At 43.4% G+C, this 21,379-nt stretch overlaps 1 protein-coding gene across 9 annotated transcripts; it reads right to left on the bottom strand.

The window, feature by feature from the left end:
* Window positions 1–1,587: 1,587 nt before the first annotated feature.
* LOC140069457 (uncharacterized) lies at window positions 1,588–21,379 on the bottom strand. Of its 9 annotated transcripts, none has more exons than XM_072115173.1 (5): window positions 21,285–21,379; window positions 18,081–18,184; window positions 15,043–15,508; window positions 13,766–13,843; window positions 12,514–13,680 (listed from the first exon to the last, which is right to left on the bottom strand). In XM_072115173.1, exons 2-5 carry the CDS (start codon window positions 18,108–18,110, stop codon window positions 13,163–13,165), a joined length of 1,092 nt encoding a protein of 363 aa, XP_071971274.1. In that variant the 5' UTR covers window positions 18,111–18,184; window positions 21,285–21,379; the 3' UTR covers window positions 12,514–13,162. The 9 variants fall into 9 exon arrangements, with proteins under 9 accessions (XP_071971270.1, XP_071971271.1, XP_071971273.1 ...); XM_072115174.1 differs by having other exon boundaries at window positions 18,081–18,203; window positions 21,285–21,375; XM_072115177.1 differs by having other exon boundaries at window positions 15,043–15,650; window positions 21,285–21,307.

The following is a 21,379-nucleotide window of genomic DNA, read 5'->3' as shown; positions in this document are numbered from 1 at the left end:
TCCACAGCGTCCACCAATGTCTCCATGTGCAACTTTCAACTGTCTATACCCCAGACGCTGGAGCACGAGAGGATATGCAGCACATCATCCCCTTATCAAACGAGCTGTGTCAGGCAGAATTTTCAGGTGTTTCACCAGATACATAGTGGAACTCGGCCCATCTGTCACCATGCTGGAGACCTGAAGTTTCAATCATAGAAGCAATATGGATGCCCCAGTAGTCACTCTTAATCATGGAAGTCGTCTCCATGGCTGCCTCCCCATGTCGTCCCTTTATCAAACGAGCTGTGTCAGGCTCATTTTTCGGGTGTTTCACCAGATATGTTATGGAACTTGGTCACTATGTCGCCACCATGCTGTGTTATCGACTAAATATACCGTCAACCTTTTGTTCACATAGGAAATCATTTTAGCGCTTCTTGCTCACCTCCTTTGGTGAAGCCTGAGTCCATTTAGGGTATGTCGCCATGCCACTCTCTAGCCTGCCACTGCTGCCGCTGCCTCTGCATGCCTTCCCCAATAGTGTCAGGGTCAATTATTGGATGTTTTAGATGTTATCTAGCCTCATTCTGACACTCTGTCATGGCCATGCTGTTGCCCATAATTTTGGCATAATGGTGCGATTAAGCAGCCTCAGAGGCATCCATGCATGCTGCCCCTGCTGTTTCCTGTCCATTTCCGTGGTGTTTCCATCCTTTTCTGAGGTTCCCAGGTGTTTGGCCAAGCTTCCCTGTGCAGACCCTTGGTCCCCTTGAAAAATGCTCGAGTCTCCTATTGACTTCAATGGGGTTCGTTACTCGAATAACGAGTACCCGAGCATTTTAGTGCTCGCTCATCTCTATTTATGATAATTAAATCAAAGCGCAAACATCGAGAACTAAACCGTAAAATATTTCAACTATAACCCTATTTCTTTATTACTATAAAGTGCTATCAGATGATTGGTCAAAAAGTTGTTCTTTTGTTGATGTCCAATATAGAAGCTGATCCTCTATTGAACATTTGTGGTTACCTCTAAATGTTTCACTTCTCTGCAGCCCCTTCTCCTACCTTCTGCACTCCTGACACTTCCTGCACATCAGAGGAACTATTAAGCCTTAGTGCTCACACAGCGTAGACTTTACACTTAATGTAAGTTTCACTTCTAGTTTCTACTATTTATTAAATGCTGCATGCATCTCCATGTGATGAAAGCTGCCAGGATACTCACTGTATACATCCTGTACATACAATATTCAGTGGATTTATTGTAAGAACCTCAGTGGATTTACTATTAAATTACTTAATGAGAAAACACATGGCTACTGTGGTGGATTATGTGGGCAGACTTAATATGACTCAACTTTGGGGCAGATACAGGAAGAGGTTAGTCTTCACCCATTGCTGATGGAAATTTCTGACAAGTAGCTTCAGAACACAAAATGCCATAACTCCTGAAAGAAAAGGGCAACCTGCATAATATGTGCAATGATCTGTTTGTTTTAGGAGATGGAATCACATATTCGGTAAGAATCAAATAGTCAAAAAATCAGTTTTACACATACATTTTATTTTTTATGTATTTGCGTTTATTTAGTGTTGAACACACAGTAACAATGCAGCAACGTAACATTAAACCGAAGTAACTAAGAGCAAAACAAGCCTTAGGACGTATGCTATATTTAAGAAAATATAAATATGCATTATATGGAGCCACAAATATTTTCAATGATGCAATCTACTATAGTCAGCTTAATTCTAGGTAATATGCACGGCATATACTTTATATCTATAGAAACACATAGAAAGTCATAGAGCAGAGTTGTACATAAAGGAGGGGAAAAAAATTCACTGCAATGTTTGAGTCACTTTTCCCTCAGTGGCTTTATGCTTCAGATCCTTAACGCAAGTGAGAACGTCAATCACCATAGAAAGTGCAACTCATCTAGGTCAAAAATAAATACAATTGTGTAAATTCTATTTTTGTCTTTAAGCAAATGAGGTTTTCAGCAACCGGGATCGGGCTATTGTCACTACTGAATCTGTTCAACTTTTAATATCTTACTTTGATGGGAAAGTTCAATCATTGGAAGAACAAAAAGAACAGAAACAGCCAAACCCTTAGGCACGTCCATTTTACCAATGTACCAAAAAGCTCATTTACATAGAGACAGAAACTGAATTTACTCTAAAACAATAGATCACTAGTAAACATCAAAGGTATGTCTAGAAATCTTATAAAGTGCCCTACATAGTGCTGTTTCTAGTTAAAAGTTGATTTGGGAGGTGCTAGTCTCCCTTTAATAGGATGGGGGTCCTGTTGAGAATCCTAATCTTTTTGCTAAGAGTGGACATCGGTTAAACACAGCATTTCTTGCTTAGGTGGACCTGTCCTACCCAGCATCATACAGACAACACGTTATATTGTAAAAGTGCTTCTTCCGCTGGCCTAAAGACTCAACTATGGATATTTATCGGGGCTTGTACGTCAGTTTTCTGCCAAGTGGATCAGTAAAGAGCGTTCCTTCCCCGTGCCCTTGCTATAGCCGGAACGATGTCTTGTTATAGCACAATTTTAAGGCAGGTCAAGTAGGTCACCAGTAAGTTTCTTTTAATTTATGGACAAGAACTAACAACGACAGCAAACACTCACGCCCATTTATTTCGCATCGTGTTGTGAACCACATGTTCTTTAGCGAAAAACTCAATTTATATTTGGGATCCGTTGATGGTTGGGCTGGAGACCTCATTGGGAAGGAGTCAATTGTGCCTTTGCCCCATTACGTAGTGGGATGATTTGGGGAACTATCACATATGAAAGTTACTCACTTTATGTAGTGATATGAGGGACACTACCATACACCCAAATTTTTTGTTTCTACTGGCAGTCAAATCTACATGTCCAGCTATAACATCTGTGCCACGCCATATACAGTGCCTGGAGAAAGTATTTGGCCCAGTTAAACTTTTCTACCTTTTACCACATTTCAGGCTTCAAAAACAAAGATATAAAAGTGGGACACAGTTGGGAAGCGAAACAAAATTTATTGGATATTTACAACTTAAAAAAAAAATAATAAACTGAAAAGTGGGGGGTGTTATAATAATATTCAGCTCCAGAAGTTCAGTGAGGATCTCAGAATGATTTAATGTTGTCCTGAATTACAGATGATGATAATATAATATCCAATAAATTTACTCCACTTCACAATTACTGTTGATTCTTCACCAAAAAATTTCAATCTTATATCTTTATGTTTGAAGCCTGAAATGTGGCAAAAGGTAGAAAAGTTTAAGGGCACCAAATACTTTCACAAAGTACTGGATGCCACAAGATACCATATTGAACTTGTATGCCTCATGCCCATCTTTGTTTCATCTTCTATCCAGACTAGAGGCAGTCTAACAGGATCTTAGATCCTTCTTTAAATGTTATATGTTCCTCAATTTAGTTATTTTTTTGCGCTCATAATGTAATCAATAATATCACCCGCCCGTAGGCCATCCCTACTTCACAGCCAATTGCTGTTATTTAGAGCTTGTAAGCCACAAAGCTGGCATAGAAACCCTGATAAATCTCCCCCACTGTTCCTAAATAAAGTTAGGCTTTATATAAACATTAAAGAACAAATATTTGATGGGGTACATTATGCTGTTTGTCCTCTATCTATCTGATAATGATCAAAGTTTAGTTTATAGGCCCATTCCGAGAGACCAAAGTTTCGGCAGAAACCATCCAAACGTCTACAACAAAATACAACTCAAGAATTGGGGCTTCCTGAATGTAAAATATACTAAGGGCAAGTGTTACAGTGCTGAAGGTATTAATACATAAAACACAATATACACTCACCGGCCACTTTACTAGGTACATCTGTCCAACTGCTCGTTAACACTTAATTTCTGATCAGCCAATCACATGGCAGCAACTCAGTGCATTTAGGCATGTAGACATGATCAAGGCAATCTCCTGCAGTTCAAACCGAGCATCAGTATGGGGAAGAAAGGTGATTTGAGGCCTTTGAACGTGGCATCGTTGTTGGTGCCAGAAGGGCTGGTCTGAGTATTTCAGAAACTGCTGATCTACTGGGATTTTCACGCACAACCATCTCTAGGGTTTACAGAGAATTGTCCGAAAAAGAAAAAACATCCAGTGAGCGGCAGTTCTGTGGGCGAAAATGCCTTGTTGATGCCAGAGGTCAGAGGAGAATGGGCAGACTGGTTGGAGCTGATAGAAAGGCAACAGTGACTCAAATGCAACACCACAGCCTACCTGTGTATTGTTGCTGATCATGTCCATCCCTTTATGACCACAATGTACCCTGTAACATCTGATGGCTACTTTCAGCAGGATAATGCGCCATGTCATAAAGCTGGAATCATCTCAGACTGGTTTCTTGAACATGACAATGAGGTCACTGGACTCAAATGGCCTCCACAGTCACCAGATCTCAATCCAATAGAGCATCTTTGGGATGTGGTGGAACGGGAGATTCGCATCATGGATGTGCAGCCGACAAATCTGTGGCAACTGTGTGATGCCATCATGTCAATATGGACCAAAATCTCTGAGGAGCTTCCAGCACCTTGTTGAATCTATGCCACGAATAATTGAGGCAGTTCTGAAGGCAAAAGGGGGTCCAACCCGTTACTAGCATGGTGTACCTAATAAAGTGTCCGGTGAGTGTATTTACACCATGTTATCTTAAAAGTTTCCTTGAATGAGGGCCACTCAAGAACACTGAATAGCCGAAAAAGTCACCACTGGTAATGGGTACACTGCTACATCGGAGTCAAGCTCACGCTCTGTTGCAGAATCCATGGCTTGACTGTAAAATAAAGTTCCCTGTGACCAATTCATGTGTTTGATTCAGAAAGAGATCTTAAAATAAAAATCTCATCTGAATAATGAAGCAAAAAAATTGCTGACAAATGCAACATAATATAAAGTAGCAGTAAAGTTCAAAAAATGTCTGGGAATCAATCAGTACTGATAAAGCGAGATAGACTGAAAATACTCAACTGGTCTCCTCTTCATCTTGATCCCAGTGGTGGTCTTTGCTAATCTTGACACGCCGGGGTCACCTAAAAAAGAGAGCACAGGGGCGAGATATTAGGCGTGCCAAGATTAACGAAGACCACCGCCCGGATGAAGAGCAGACTAGGTGCAGACTAGGTGAGTATTTTCAGTCTATTTTGCCTTTCCAGCATTGGTAGATGTCTTTAAGGCCCTGCAAGGAGCATTGTCTACAGTCCTTCTCTTTGACCATTCAACATTCTACTTCTGACCTATCTGGTATTGCTTCTCTGATAGTCGTTTGACATCAAGGCTGCCCACGTGTGTGAACACAAGTTTGTTATGCACATTTAATTATTCAGCCACCTTGACTGCTTTTACGCGAGCATGAATTTTCACATGGGTGGTGAGGTGAGCCTTACGAGTAAAACACTTGCCACACTCAGAGCAAGCATAGGGCCTTTCACCAGTGTGCGTTGTCTGATGGCGGACCAGATCCCTATTCAGAGCAAACCTCTTATCACACCTGTTACATGCATATGGCCTCTCCCCCGTGTGTGATCTTTGGTGGACATTGAGGTTGGAGTAACAAGTGAATCCTTTGCCACATACAGTACATACAAACGCCCAGTCTCCAGTATGGGAAGCCTTATGTTTTACAAGTCGAGAGTTATCGGCAAAACTTTTCCCACACTCTTCGCAGGTAAATGGCTTCTCTCCAGTGTGAGATCTTTTGTGTATGACAAGAGCGGACGTGCAAGAAAATGTCTTCCCACACTCTACACAGATGTATGGCTTCTCTCCCGTGTGTGTCCTGTTATGTATAAATAGAGAAGAGTTACTCGTAAAACTTTTCCCACACTCCCAACAAACATAGGGCCTCTCTCCAGTGTGGATTCTTATGTGAGTGGAGAGGGTAGCACTGCTAGTAAAGCTCTTCCCACAATGAGTGCAGGTATATGGTCGTTCTCCCGTGTGGATCCTTTCGTGTATGACAAGAGAAGACTTTCGGGCAAAACTTTTCCCACAATCGTTACACGAGAAAGGCCGTTCTCCGGTATGAGACCTCTGATGTATAATGAGGTGAGAACTTGAGATACAGCTCCGCCCACATTCAGTGCATATATAGGATTTCTGCACCTTATAGGTGGTGTAAGGGATAGAGAATTTCGAGATCTCTAGGACATCTTTGTTGCGTTTACCCTTATATTTAGACTCCAAGGTTGATTTACGTAGACGAGGCTTACTGCTGGTCTTTTCTTCTTCATCCTCATTTTGACTTTCAGCTTCCTTTTCTGAAGAACTTGTATTCTCCGATACGTTATCTGGCTCCTTACTTCTAGAAGAATCCAAACTTAAATTTATCTCAGTGTTTTTTTGTTTACTCGATTTCATGCATGGAAATTTCTGTAGAGTTTGGTTGGGTTTATCTTCTAGACCTTCTTCATCTTGTGGAGACGGAGACTTTAGTCCGCTTGGTGAACTGGGTTCTGCTAAAATGACAGAACAAAAACTTATTCCACAACAATTTTTATATTCCATTTCACAAAAAAACTATAATACACATAGGCTAACGACAAAAAATATAGGTTCTTGGTGACACATTCTATTTACAGGGCTGAATAGATATATTCAAGCATTTACAGGCGGTCCCCTACTTAAGAACACCCGACTTACAGACAACCCCTGGTTACAAACGGACCTCTGGATTTTCATAATGTACTGTACTTTAGCCATAGGATACAATAAACAGCTATAACAGTTAACAAAGGTGACTGTTATTAAGATTTATTGTTAATCCTGGTCCTTATGACAACCTAACATTTTTAAAATCCAATTGTCACAAAGACCAAAAACAATTGTCTGGGGTTACAATTATAAAATATACAGTTCCGACTTACATACAAATTCAACTTAAGAACAAACCTACAGAATCTTGTACGTAACCCAGGAACTGCCTGTATATGTAAAAATAACTTTAAGTAACTTCTTTCCATTATGTTTTTGCCGAAATTTCTATGAGGAATTGTATAGACTGTACTCCTGGTGGCCAATTATGGAAGTAATGAGACCCAGGCAGCCAACCACTTGGTCCATATCTAACATTGCTTGCAGACTGGGTTAATAAGGTGCTCATAATCACTAGTTTACACCTACTATTATTTTATATTCACTAATTACTTAAAGGAAATCTGTCACTGGAAATCAACCCCCCAAAGTAAAAAGAATGCTTGCATGGCTGCTCCTCAGTAATCCATTCCCCTATTGTGTCTACCAAAAAATTGTTTTTAAGATTATGCTAATCAGTCTTTAGTTCTCTGGAGGGCGTGAACAGAGCCCCTCCGGACTCCGGTTCCACAGTATAATAAACGCCGCCCACCACATTTCAAATCCGCCCACCACTCCAGTGATACCCACATTATTCTTGTCAGTTCCAGCAGTCCACTTGGTCGGCACTGCAGCTTCAAGACGACACTGGGTGGAAGTTGATGAGAGTGACGTTGCCTCAGCATGCAGTCTGGATGGATGGATAGCCTGATCTTAAGTGCATCGGGGGGATTTTGAGGGGACCAAAGTCCTTCAGATTGATCAAAATCATTAAAAAAAAAAACGATTGTTTTGGCAGTCTGACATTGAAGACACGGACGATAAAGGTGGTATTTTCACTTTGGAGAACCAATTTCCAGCTTTACGGTGAGTCCTTTGGAAACCGTTTCAGCTGTCAAAGGGCCAGAGATGATTTGATTTGTCTATTTCTTCACTCTATTTACACAGTCAGTGTTTTTACTTGAGATTCCTTAGAAATGTAATCAGGGCACTAAAGATGTAAGAATATGTCTAAAAAGATTTCTATTTTCATGAACGTTACTCTTACATGGAAGAGTTCAAACTATCTGATGCATTATTCTTACAGGAGATACAAATATGAGGTAGTATTCGGCAGCATCTTATTCCGCCCCTTTTCATTTTTTTATTGCAGAAGTGAAAAGAGCTGGAACTTGTAAACTTTGAACTATACATTTTTTTTAGCTCCTTTCTTCCCCTGCAGTGAGCAGTGTTCTATCCTTATCATATCAGTATACAGTCAACCAGTTCTGCACAGCACTTTCCAGATTAACTGCAGAGTGGACGGCATAAGCGCGGAATCTGACAAGAGTAATGTTGCGTGCAGTGCGGATGGATCAGTATCCAAATCTTGCTATCCAAAAGTGCTGCATTGAGGGCGTTGTGGTAGCCAAAGTAATTCCGACTGATTAGAATATTTTTAATAACTATTTTTGGCAAGTCGAGGACACGGATGATTAAGGCTTTGTTTTTACTATTGAGGTCTGAATTCCAGTAATAGTTTTTTTTAAAGAACACCTGTCAGGACCATTTGTGACACTAAACTACCTATAAGTACTTTGGCACCTGCTTTTCGAGGCCACATTAAAAAAAAAACCTTAAATCATTAAATCCAAGGTAGGACACCCAAACTTCTCTGCAGTGAAGCCAAGTTGCACATCCCTAGCTTCTCTGAACCTCCAGCTTTTCAGGGATTTTCAAAATTTCTTTTATTATTTTTTAGATGTATCTGTAGTGCAGCAGTTTTCCAACTATACATACGAGCTCAGTAAACACTATTGACTTTGTACTTAACTTGGCACATGCTCCGTTACCTAGTGCTGCTATTTACTCACTGATGTATTAGGGTTACTTTTAGTTTTCCATGATAGGTAACCTTTAACAAGTCAATGTTCCATTGTTCTAAGGTGTCATCAAAAGTATAGTCCCCAACAAAGTCACAGCTCATTAGATACTTGTCCCTCGTCCACGCTTTGTGTTGTCAGATACAATCTCGAATTTACCAATTTGAAAATGAATGTGCAAACAATTGTGTGCAAGTTTTAAAGTTCTGGAAAAACAAAAGTCAATGTTTCTGTTTATGAGTTAGTACTTAAAGGGGTATTCCCACAAAGACAAGTTTCTTTTATGTACTCAGGATAACAAAATAACACATTCTCTAATTCACTGTTCTTAACAAAAATGCAGCATTTCACAGATATAATTCCAACCTGTCTCTATCAGTCCTGTTGTACACAATTTCAGTTGCCCCTAGACACAACCCTGTAACTTCTGACTTAGGGTCGAGGAAGCCATCTTGTTTTCCTGTCTGACAGTGCATGAGCTCTGAACTGCTCTCTGCCTCTAGCCCCTCCACCCGGCAGTCCAGGATGAGCTAACTCACTGATACACAGACACTGACTTCCTGACAGCAGCAGAAGCCAGTGGAGAGCTACAAGTTACAGGCAGGCAAGTTCTTTATCCGGAGAGGGGAAGGCACATCAGATCTCATAGGGGCTCATTTACTAAGGGTCCGTATCGCGCATTTTCGTCGGGTTTCCCGAATATTTCCGATTTGCGCCGAATTGCCTTGGAATTTTGGCGCATGCCATCGGATTGTGACGCATCGGCGCCGGCTTTCACGACAGAAATCGGGGGGCGTGACGGTCAGAAAACCCGACGGATTCGGAAAAACCACGGAATTAAAAAAAAAAAAATTGTGTCGCAAGAATAGCACTCACATACACCGGGACGAAGAAGGTGAACTCCGGCGGACTTCAGCACAGCACCGACACCTAGTGTCGCTCCTAGTCAACGTCGGACAATGCGCCGCTGGATCGCGAATGGACCAGGTAAGTAAATGAGCCCCAATGTGTCTGTGTAGCAAGAACTGGGGAATTGTGTGTATTATGCATCTCATGTCTGATCTGTCTCATCTATCTATGTGTCAGATACTAGTACAATGTTCAGAAGGTAAATGAAAGTGTACATAAACCTTGTACCCTGACAATCTAAGCACATTGTCAGCACACTCTCAAAGCACTAGAGGGATCATAATGTGTCTGCTAAGAGAGTCCTCGCCCACACTCTGGAATCTTACACTGACCATAACTCAGAGCTAGGAGCTAAAACAGCAATAAAACTGAGTACAATTATAAAGTAAAGGGTTAAAAATTATCTTTATTGTGTTAACATCACTAGGGGATTGAAATTTGCAAATTTTCTTTCATGGGCAAACCCCTTTGAAAAAGAACTTTCACTACCATCTAAACCACACCTCTTTGCGTTCTTTATTAGACAGTAAAGACCTGAAAATAATGAACAGTACAAATAGCACACAAAAATGCCTCACACAATCCCGCAAACTATCGATGCCTGGTCCTCTCTGCAGTTAGGAGTCCTCAACCTCCAATGGCTTAAAGGGCACCTGTCACCAAGCGAATAGCTCTGAAACCACAATAAGTAACTTGTATGGCCGGTTGCATGTGTGCTGGACATGTCTTTATAAATTGAGACCGCTGCCTGCAGCCAGAAAAACTTACTAATATTCATAGTCTGCTTACGGCCAGGGGGGTGGGTTTCTGGGCACAGCAGTCAATGAGGCGTCATTTCTCACGCGTGCACAGTGCACCTTTCTCCCTCCGCATACATGCAAAGTTGTAGCGGAGATGACCTGCGCATGCGCAAGAGTTGAGGCGAACCAAAGATTACAGGGAGATAGGGACATGGCCATTGGAAGCGGACTCTACATACAAGCTACTTATTCACCTTGTATGGCCATACTCACCATACAAGTAATGCTCTTCACCTTGATCCCAGCGCTAGTCTTGACACGTCGAGATCACCTAGAAAACAAACTTCTAATTAGCAGCCTGGAGCACGGGGACAAGATGTCCGGCGCTCCAGGCTGCTAATTATGCAAGCCCTTGCTCCTAAATTTGCGCCTCTCACATGACGCCATCTTGATCTCCTATGCTCCTATGTGAGAGGTAGGTGCGGGGGAGGTGCATAACTAACAGCCCAAAGTAGAAGCAGTCCCCGCGCTCCATGCTTCTAACTACAAGTTTGTTTTCTGGGTGATCCCTGCGTGTCAAGAGGAGCGGAGGTGATTATTTGTACCCTTTTTTTGTTGTTGTTATTTTCAGTGGTTGATTTCCTATAATTATGGTATAAGTGATGAGGAGCCATGATTACGAGTGTCTCGAAATGCGTAGGTTTTTCCTGCCTCACCTGAAATGAATGCAATTGATTGTTAGTGACTAGACGATGATAGATCATTAATTCTAGCCCTGCAAAAATCAGCTGAGTGAATGAAAGGATGCAAATAATAAACTCAGTTCTAGATGAGGACTCAGTGCTGACTGGATTTCACAGACAGACCACAGTACAGAGGACAAAACTCTGTACATCATAGTGATGTAAGGAGTCCCTTCTTTTGACATGATTGTGTGCCGCCGGCCTTTGAGTTGATGGAGGTGGTAAATGTTTCTCTTTAAAGGGGTATTTAATGGAAAATAATCCCTACTTAATTTTTTTTTTCATATAGGTTTCTTGTTTGTCATTTCATGGTCAGCAATCTGCAATAATGTGAACACATATGCCCATTTCCTACACACAACTAAATCACAAGTAACACATATTAAAGGGGTTGGACAGTCTTTTACATAAGTCGTCAATGTGCTTTTACTGCCTTAATAATAATCGCTGAATGTTTATAAAGAGAGTCAGTATTCCTGCTACTTACTTTAGTGCTGTCTGCAGACTTTCCATGGATCTTTGTTTACATGTCTGAGCTCTGATGAATAGGAGGGGCAGCAGAGTTATGACTCATCCTATTCCCTCCCCTCTCCGTGTCTGTCAGTGAGACGGAGTATGAGAGAAAGAGGCACAGTGGGCAACGCTATTAGGATGGTCTGAAGGAGTGGGTAACAAAGTTGTTTGTAATAAAAGTGGGCAGCTTGGTGAGAACAAGGAAAGGCTCAAGTGCTCATGGGGACACAGGTACATATACATACAGAGACAAGTCTAATGGAAGAGATATAAATGCAAGAGCAATGACTATCCATTGACAACCCCTATTCAGTCTCCTGCTCCTGCCAGGGACTGGAGGGCCGTGCACTTGGTGATCTAGAACTTATATCTCCATTGAGAATTATTACATGACAATGTTGTGTTCAGTATGAAGGGGCTGGACGCACTACATATATCTGTATGGTAGTGTAGTAATGGGGTTCCCATAGACATGCAGAACAATGGTTACGCCAATCCATGACTCCATTTATGCAGAGACCCCTCCATTCTTACATACATTTACCTCATGTTCTATAGATCGCACATCGGGGCACATTTACTAAGGGTCCGAATCGCGTTTTTCCGGCGGGTTTCCAGAAATTTTCGCATGCGATCAGATTGTGGCACATCGGCGCCGGCTTTCACGCGACAGAAATCGGGGGGCGTGGCGATCGGAAAACCCACGGGTTTGGAAAAAACGCGGAATTTAAAATAAAAATAGTGTCGCAAGAATACCACTCACATACACCTGAATGAAGCAGGTGAAATCCGGCGAACCTCGGCGCAGAAGCGACACCTGGTGGACATCGGGCGCACAACCTTAGTGCCCCATAGTCTTTATAACCCATGTAACATACTCATGAGTGTTTATGGAGAGAGAAATACAGAAGACACCAAATAAGTATCCGTCACAGTCTTATCTTTAATGGATTTTACAAAACATATTCATGCAAAACACATGCCCTAGTAGATGTACCATAAAAGACCTACATAAGTCCAAATCCATCAACTGGAGAGAAGTGTTACCTTTATTTTAATATGTACCTGGCACATCTATGCTTCTGGGGGCCAATTTGGTAGTCACGGGTCCCTGTCAGCAGCCTGGATGGTCCAAATTATAATCTGCCATTTGCGACTCCAGGCCCCATTTTTATTGTAAAACATTCCAGGCCCGTGACAGGAGAATTACCAGCACAGCAGTGTGAGGACACACCCCAGTGAACTAGCTGGGTGTTAGTAGTGGGGGTGTAGCTCTAAAACACTCCGGAGCGGTCTGACTACCCTAATATGGTAATGCACAACTGTCGATGTAACATGTCCTAACCCTGACCCGTTTTCAATTAGAACATGGTAGAATTCCCAGAATTCTGTATAACACACCAAAATATATATTGCCAAAACTCAAAAAAACTACGGTACAGTGGATATTTATCAATACATTGACATATGGCAAGGAAATACTGGCCGGTAAGATGAAGGAAAAAAACTAAATCAAGTTGGGATACGTAATAGTAACATAAAACCAAAATATAATACGTAACAAAAACGTCCTCAGAATTTTCCCCCTTTTCGAGAATGTGAAGCAGAAGCTCCTCCCCTTGTGCGTAAGGTACCCCTTCTCGGTTTACTTGACTCTCCTTTCTCGGGTTGAAGAGTCGAGGGTGGACGGTGAGAGTTTGTGTCCATGGAAAGCCTCTTGGCTGCGATTTCGTTCGCTTCCACGAGAAGCTTGAGTTTGTTTGCCCGATATCGGGCTGTCTCTTCTCGATGGCGTGCAGTTTCTTCTCGAGATTTTTCTTGGTTGGAGGCTAGAAGGTCCAACATGTGGTTCATTGCCACCACCTCCGCATGCAAGCGTTGTATACCACCGGTCAACTCTTGCAATGCTTTACCCTGGCAATGCACACACTCTTCAGGTTTCCCCGTTATGTCAAGTGTTGTTTCCCGGTCTACACGATCCATATCCAATTCATCGTGAAGCATTCCTTGATGGTGAAAGTTCTCCACGGTTGACAAGGCTTCGATCTCTTGAGGATCAACTTTAGTCACAATGATTTCTTGATTCTCATCTAGGAAGTGGAGGAAAATAGCATTAGCAGTGGCAACTTTTCCCAAGAACACGAAGACAATAACTATTCACGGCCATATAATTACCAGAAGACGTAGAGCCAAAGTCACTATCTGCCATGTGTTCAGGAGATGCCCCAAAGCCCATCAAGTCCTGAAACATTTCTGAAAGAAAGAAATAACATAAATAAATAAAAAAATTAAGCCACGTGAATCATGTTATCATCCATTTCTTTGACTTCAACCACCCAACAGATGTAAAAAATTTACCAAATATTCTATAGTCCTAGTTTGGTTTTGAGATAACCGGATTAGGATCAAAAAATACAAAAGCTAAAACTTGCCCATACTATCGTTCTGAGAAGGCTCTTGAATAGATTAGGTATCCTACTAGGTTCTACATGAGTTGGCTTTGTGTGACTGGCCGAAGAGAATTCCTAAGGGAGGCAGGAATGAGGGAGCTGGTTTCTCTTCAGCCAGTCACATTTAGCCAACGCCTCTCTCAACTCTTTCATTCCCACCTCCCTCTGGTCTGAGGGAGCTGATCTAAGTCACACAGTGACTCAGCTGAAGAGAAAACATGCCCCTGTGATAATAAGGTGGCAATAACTTTATAACTAGATTTCAGCAATTATTTTTGATTTTAAAAAAGGCATGAGGTACAGCAGGAAGTCTTCGGTTGGTAGGTTTCGTTGGGTTTAATGGTGATAAACTGATGACAGGTTCCCTTTAAGACCATGTGAAATATGACTGCCATCCTGAAAGCCGCCATATTGGATCAAGAGCATAGGGATGGAATCCTTCAGCTCTGTACTCAGAACATGAACAATACCTCAAATCACTGTACATCACAGGGAACGTTTCCAGTTGTTGTTGTAACTTTCTATGTAGATACACAATATTGAAGTTGATTTGGAATATCATCTAACACTTTACTTCTACAGCTCCTCTAACGACCTATCCAACTGCATGGTAACAGACTTCAACCGAACCCTGCGTACAATGATCTTATACAGTAACAGTAAGGCCAGTTACACGTGATTGGCTGGAACGTCCGGTCCGAATGCTGAGCAACCGGAACTGAAGTGACGTGCGGAGTTCAGTTCCGGTTGCTCATGGTTTGGGCCGGACGTACCTTCCGGGACATTGCTGCAAATTTGCCAGTTAGTACAAACTGCTAAACAGATAAAGGAGAATAAAACCGCAGGATCAGACTACACAAAGTTTATTTGTAGTCTGTCACCATGGTTACACAAATATATTACTCCATATTCCCTGTAAGAGAACAGGAGAAGTACAGCAATCATCATAAAACTATTTTTATTTTTAGACTAGAGTCTCCATAAGATAAAATGTTTTATTACCTGAGGACAGCCCAGTATCGATGTATCCCTTGATCTTGACGGCGTCGGTCATTTCAGTAGTCAGGATTTTCCTCAGCTCCTCCTCGTAGTCGGTGAGCTCCACGTCCCCCGGTGGCTCTCTCCCATTCATCTTCTTATGTTTCTCAGCCTCGGACAGCTTCTTTTTCACGTGTCTCTTGATATCGTGATATCTCTTCTTACAGACGTCCACACTGCGTACGTGCGGGCCCACGGCGTTCACCGCATCCGTAATACTGATCCATAGCGCCTTCTTCCTCGACTTGGGCACTTTTATAGCCTTCGGGCCGATTATCTGGTCGTAGTTCTCCACCACCTTGGAGATGAGGACGCTGTTTTCTTGATAGGAGAATCTCGTGGCTCGTCCCGACTGCGCCGAACAATTCTCGCCCTGTCCTCTATGGGAACCCTCATCTGAATGGCCGGGAACAAGCTCCTCTCCGGTATTCTGCATTCTCAAGGTTACATATAGATTGAGATGTGTATATGAGAAGACAGACTGATACACTGAATGGAAATCTTCAGAAATATGAATTTAATGGGTGCGATGCATGAGAGGTGTTCTTATAGCAGTGCTTGAAAACCCAAAGCTGGAAAAAGAACAAAAAAGATATCACAGGTCCCAGCCTTTTTGGGTGATTGATGGGTTACAGTGGACTATTTCATCTTACATTAAAGAGAACCTGTCAGCTACCATATCACATATACCCTGAACAAATGGACCTGTAGAGGAAGTGCCCCATGTTATCTGAGAAATTTTAGTTTTTATGTATGAGTATTAAAATGCACCATGGGCGTGGCCACAAAGTTTGGTGCACCCTCTCTTGCTTAGGTTCCCACCAAACTCCTCCCTCTCTGTCTCAATTGACAGTACCATTCTTCTCAATGTAAAGAGGCAAGAGAGAATGCACTCTCATGAGGCCACGCCCATGGTGCACTTAAAAAAAATTGCATATAAATAGAAATTAAGAATTCTCAGCCACAGATTTTCTCAAGAGAGTTATGCTTATGACACAGGACGCCAAGTCTACAAGGCCATATGTTTAGTTTATATAAGACCCGGTAGCTGACAGGTTCCCTTTAAGGCTCCCTATACACATACTGTATAATTTTAGTGGGACTGATCTGCTCTTTTTTGTGCATTGATGAAAGAAGAACACTCAATAAAACACTCAATCTTGGAGTTTTCAATAAGGGTTACTCCCCTCTCCGCAGAGACACTATACGCACACATGGTTGAACTGAGTATGCGCGTGTATTGTGGGGTTGTGCCAAATAGTGGTGGGTTTAATGAGCACTGAATAAGTTTGAGATTCCATTAGGTGAAGAAATCACATTCTATGCCAATTACTATAATATATTCATATTATATATTATCCATATACTATAATAACAACAAAACAATTGGCATAAAAATAAAACCATTAATAAACATGTGCAAAAAGGAACAGCGATTCTTATGTGAACGTTATATAACCATCATCCCTTAAGATTTTTCAACCTACATCAAGACATTTCCATTTCTGTAGCATGGAACTTAGATTAGAAAGTGACCACCAGGTGGCAACGCATTTTTTTAATGCTTCACCATCTATTTACCCACATTTAAAAAAAATCACCTCATGTGGAGAGGCAGAGATCATCTGGCGAGGCAGAGATCATCTGGCGAGGCAGAGATCATCTGGCGAGGCAGAGATCATCTGGCGAGGCAGAGATCATCTGGCGAGGCAGAGATCATCTGGCGAGGCAGAGATCATCTGGCGAGGCAGTCATTGATTTCAGACAGAATAGTGTAATACTTCTGTTTTCCTTTGGGGGCAGTGCAGGGTAATGTCATGCTTGAGATCTCTGGTTATAAACCAGGAGATCTTCTGATCAGCTTATTGTCGTACCATTACAAAAAAAAAATTAGATGTGACTACAACTAAATCCTGGCTCCAGTTATTGTACTACCAAGGGCTGGGACATGGCTGAACAGACCACAGGAGGATAAACTCGATCTGGGACCATTCACTTCTATGAGACTTCCAGAAAAGCAGTGAATCGGGCGCAGGTCAGGCAACTGTGCTCCATTTGGTGGGGCCCCATATTCTCGATATCTGGGGGCCCAAGTGGTCAAACACCCTTTGATCAGGGACATTTCTCCAAGAGCAGCAGGACTACAGTTTCCAGGATTGCGCTTGAGGGACTAGAGATGAGCAAACCTGACATTTGTGTTGGGAATCGGCCGCGCGACCGAACAGCAAATCCCGCAAACTAACGACCACTAGCAACTAGTCATGTCTGTGACTGGATAGGAGAGTCCGTTGGGTCCACTCACCTCTATCAGGGACTTGCCCTCACACTGCTGTGCTCTTAGCTCTCTTCCCAGAGCTCACTCACAGCCCATCCCTTCTCTTGTGAGTAAAAGCAGTAGAAGTCTTCTAACTGAATACTGCAGCATTCACTCAGAGTAGGGGGGCGGTTCTGTGGAGCATTTCAACAGAGAGAGCTAAGAGCACAGCAGTGTGAGGACACACCTCCAATCAACTTGTAGAAGCTACAATTCTGGAAAAATCATATATATATGCTGCGCAAACCTTATGTAACGTTTATGTATCAGTGCAATCCTTCTAAAATAAGGCTCCAGCAATCAGCTGGTTCCACCGCGCTCAGTGCTCCGCCCCATTGACTAGAGACAGGACACACATTGTACACAGGAAACCACATGCAGGATTTATAGTCATAATATCTACATACATCAACCTACTGGTTCTCTAGTACAGGAGATTCTGGTTTCCTGACCCACATTACAGCAGTATATGACTATTCTTACACTGTGTTATTTATATGGCGCCAACATATTCCACAGCGTTGTACTGCGAAGTTAGAAACAAGGTGGAACACAATGCCAAGTCCTAATGTCCTCTGGATGGAGGATTTATACATTTCCAGGCCATTCGGCAAATAATAGTAGACTGTTCACTGGGAGGTCCCCAAACATAGCCCCCCCTAGTTCAGACACAATGTAATACACTCACTCGTGATGCCGGCTTCGGATTCTGCTCCATCCTGGGGGACACTTGTGCTCGGTTTGTCTTCACAGCTGCCCTCAGGCGTCACCTCCTGATCCATGACCAGATCTCTGCAACACAAAGGGACGTCTACAATTTCTAAATTTGGTGAGAGATTTTTTACTATTTTCTGCGATGCTGATCATAAAAATGTATAGATTTTTAGGTTCATTGTACATGTAGTTTTATGTTAACATGTCAAACTGCTGCCCCCTGGTGCCTAATAACAGTACGACATGAGTCAAGGTAACGTCCCACGTAACAAGGAATGCTGCGCCACCCGATGTTCAAGATGAGTATTGCCATGTATTATTACCAGCTTACGAAGGGAAGGAGATAAATTCCCCCCCTGGTATTCATGACTGTAGATTGCACGTCCACCATGACACTGTTCGCCAACCTGAAGCAAGGCATGATGGGAGATGTTTTCCTAATTTGAAGCAAATTCTAAATTTTGTGTGGATTTATTTTTGACACAAAACTTGTAAGGAACATATAATACACAAACCGCAGTTACTAAAGGTACAGGGACCCTACAGCTGGGCTCCTTAAAGGGGTTTTCCCACTAAATTGGTGGGGGTCTAGGTGATGAGACACCTACAAATCACGAGAACAGGGATCTGAAGTATCCTCGCAGGACCCCTCATCGCCCCCCCCCCCATCGGTTGCGCATGGCTAGACTGCTTCATTCATCTCTATGTAGCTGACAGAGATTGGTGAGTGCTGTACTCAGCAATCTCCGTCAGCTCCAAAGAGAGGAATGGGGCAGTCCGGCCATGCGCAACCGGCTGCATCGCTCATCTCGGGGAGCTACTAGGTGTCCGATGGGGATACATCAGACCCCCGTTCTCGTGATCTGTGGGGGTCTCATCACCAAGATCCCCACCGATCAGCAAGTTAGGCCCCATCCTGTGGCTGGGGCTTACCATATATACTCGAGTATAAGCCTAGTTTTTCAGCACAAAAAATGTGCTGAAAACCCAAACTCTGCCCATACTCGAGTAAAAAAATATACCGTATATACTCGTGTATAAGCCTAGTTTTTCAGCACAAAAAATGTGCTGAAAACCCAAACTCTGCCTATACTCGAGTAAAAAAAAAATATATCAAAACTCACCTTTCTGGCTTTCCCCGCTGCTGGCTATGTACTGGGGCAGGGGGCTGGCTATATAATGGGGGGCAAGGGCTGGCTATATACTATGGGGCAGGTTCCCGCAGGCTATATACAGGGGAAGCAGTGACAAATGCATTTCCCAACCTCGGCTTATACTCAAGTCAATAGGTGTTCCTAGGTTTTTGTGGTAAAATTAGGGGCCTCGGCTTATACTTGGGTCGGCTAATACACAGGTATATACAGTAACTTGTTTTGTGGGAAAATCCCTTTAATATGGATGTTTAAAATGCTTTGCTTAACACAATGATATTAAATGTCGCACCTATACATCTGCAGATAACTCTCTGGAAGTTTGGGGTCATCAAAGCTGTAAGGAGGGTCATTTGAGGGGGGGGGGCATTTATGAAACTTTTTTAATTTCTGCAACTTTCTAGTGATTTTGCCTTTTTTGAGACTTTTGTTGTGGATTCACAAATTTCGCTGCGTTTTCTTTTTCTAGTGGAGCGCCGGATTTGTCATAAGTTTCCAGAAGTGGACGCCTGATAAGTCAAATAACCTCAGTCCAGAGAAGGAGTAGGCAGGGGGTTGCTTAAACATTTAAGATTTATGTGAGACTTTTTAGACAAAAGTCTCAAAAAACGAACAAACTCATCGTCCTAATCTATCAGCCACTAAGATAAATCAGGCCCAAAAATCACAAAAAGGAATGTCCCCCGGTGGGTTCCTATGACTGTGTATTAACTTTTATTTCATTTGTATGTCAACCGACCCCCCCCCCCCCATCCCATAATCTTTAAAGCGCTACTGAATATAATGGCGCTATATACATAGATTATAATTATAACAGTAGCTGCGGTGGATTATTTAGGAGTGATACACTGTCAAAATGGCGTGGTAGAGGAGGTGGACTGTCGAAAGAGGACACTCAAGTGGGCTCTGTGGATGAGGAAAGTTGGCCACGCCCAGGGCATCACAGGTGCAGATGGAAACGGCATGGAAGGAGCGCTGAACTCTGCCAAGGGGACGGCGGGCTGTCAGGGTCGGAGGGCTCTGCAGAGGGGTTGGTGGACTGTGTGGAGCACCGTGCAGATGGTGACAGTTAGAGGAGAGAACTGCGCGGAGGGGCTGGCGTCCAGGGCAGAGGACTGCACGTAGGGGTCAACGGGGGCAGAGGACCACATGGAGGGGGTGGCGGCGGGGGCACAGGTCTGCACGTAGGGGTCAACGGGGGCAGAGGACCACATGGAGGGGGTGGCGGCGGGGGCAGAGGTCTGCACGTAGGGGACAACGGGGGCAGAGGACCACATGGAGGGGGTGGCGGCGGGGGCAGAGGTCTGCACGTAGGGGACAACGGGGGCAGAGGACTACATGGAGGGGGTGGCGGCGGGGGCAGAGGTCTGCACGTAGGGGACAACGGGGGCAGAGGACCACATGGAGGGGGTGGCGGCGGGGGCAGAGGTCTGCACGTAGGGGACAACGGGGGCAGAGGACCACATGGAGGGGGTGGCGGCGGGGGCAGAGGTCTGCACGTAGGGGACAACGGGGGCAGAGGACCACATGGAGGGGGTGGCGGAGGGGGCGGCACATTATATAGTGGTACATAGCTGTATGGTAGGAGGTGTGTATGAGAGTTATGTTCCTATCACAGTACACTGTCTACACCCCAGCAGCCAGGACATATATAACACGTATACATGTCTGTATGTATATAACAAGTTCATGTCCTCACACTACACCCTGGACACTTGTATAACATGATGCATATACATACACTGTATTGTAGGGTGATAATGCACGTCTGCAGTGTGAGAACACAGCACTAGAGTGACTCTAGAAATGCCGCATGTGACAACGATCGTGAAATAGCACGTGACATAAAGTGCAATAACCAGGTGCTGCCGTGCTGGCTGTAACCTGGGACTTGTAGTCCTGCGCGGTCACGTGACAGCACCCCCTGCTCCGTCTCCAGGGATCAGAGTAGATGCCTCTCCCTGCAGGGCCACCCCCTGATTGCACACACCCTCCTGCACTCTCTCATCTCCCGGCTATGCGCTTACCTGCTCCGGATTTGTTTACGCATGCGCGCGGGCCATCTTTCGCCCGACAAAGCCTGTTTTCCAGCTCTCTCTCCTGATTGGCTGATGTGCTAAAC

Source organism: Engystomops pustulosus, chromosome 7 (genome assembly GCF_040894005.1).
Source record: "Engystomops pustulosus chromosome 7, aEngPut4.maternal, whole genome shotgun sequence".
Taxonomy (NCBI): domain Eukaryota; kingdom Metazoa; phylum Chordata; class Amphibia; order Anura; family Leptodactylidae; genus Engystomops; species Engystomops pustulosus.
Note: the sequence above shows the minus strand (reverse complement) of the source record. Positions and strands in the feature narration are given on the sequence as shown.

What these genes read in the sequence shown, in the direction of transcription:
- LOC140069457 (XM_072115169.1), bottom strand. Translation starts at nt 21,307, where the DNA reads ATGCGTAAACAAATCCGGAGCAG. An exon ending in CGTAAACAAATCCGGAGCAG is followed by an intron (nt 18,185 to 21,284) that starts GTAAGCGCATAG and finishes TTTGTGTTGCAG; the next exon opens with AGATCTGGTCATGGATCAGG. An exon ending in ATCCGAAGCCGGCATCACGA is followed by an intron (nt 6,490 to 18,080) that starts GTGAGTGTATTA and finishes CTGTCATTTTAG; the next exon opens with CAGAACCCAGTTCACCAAGC.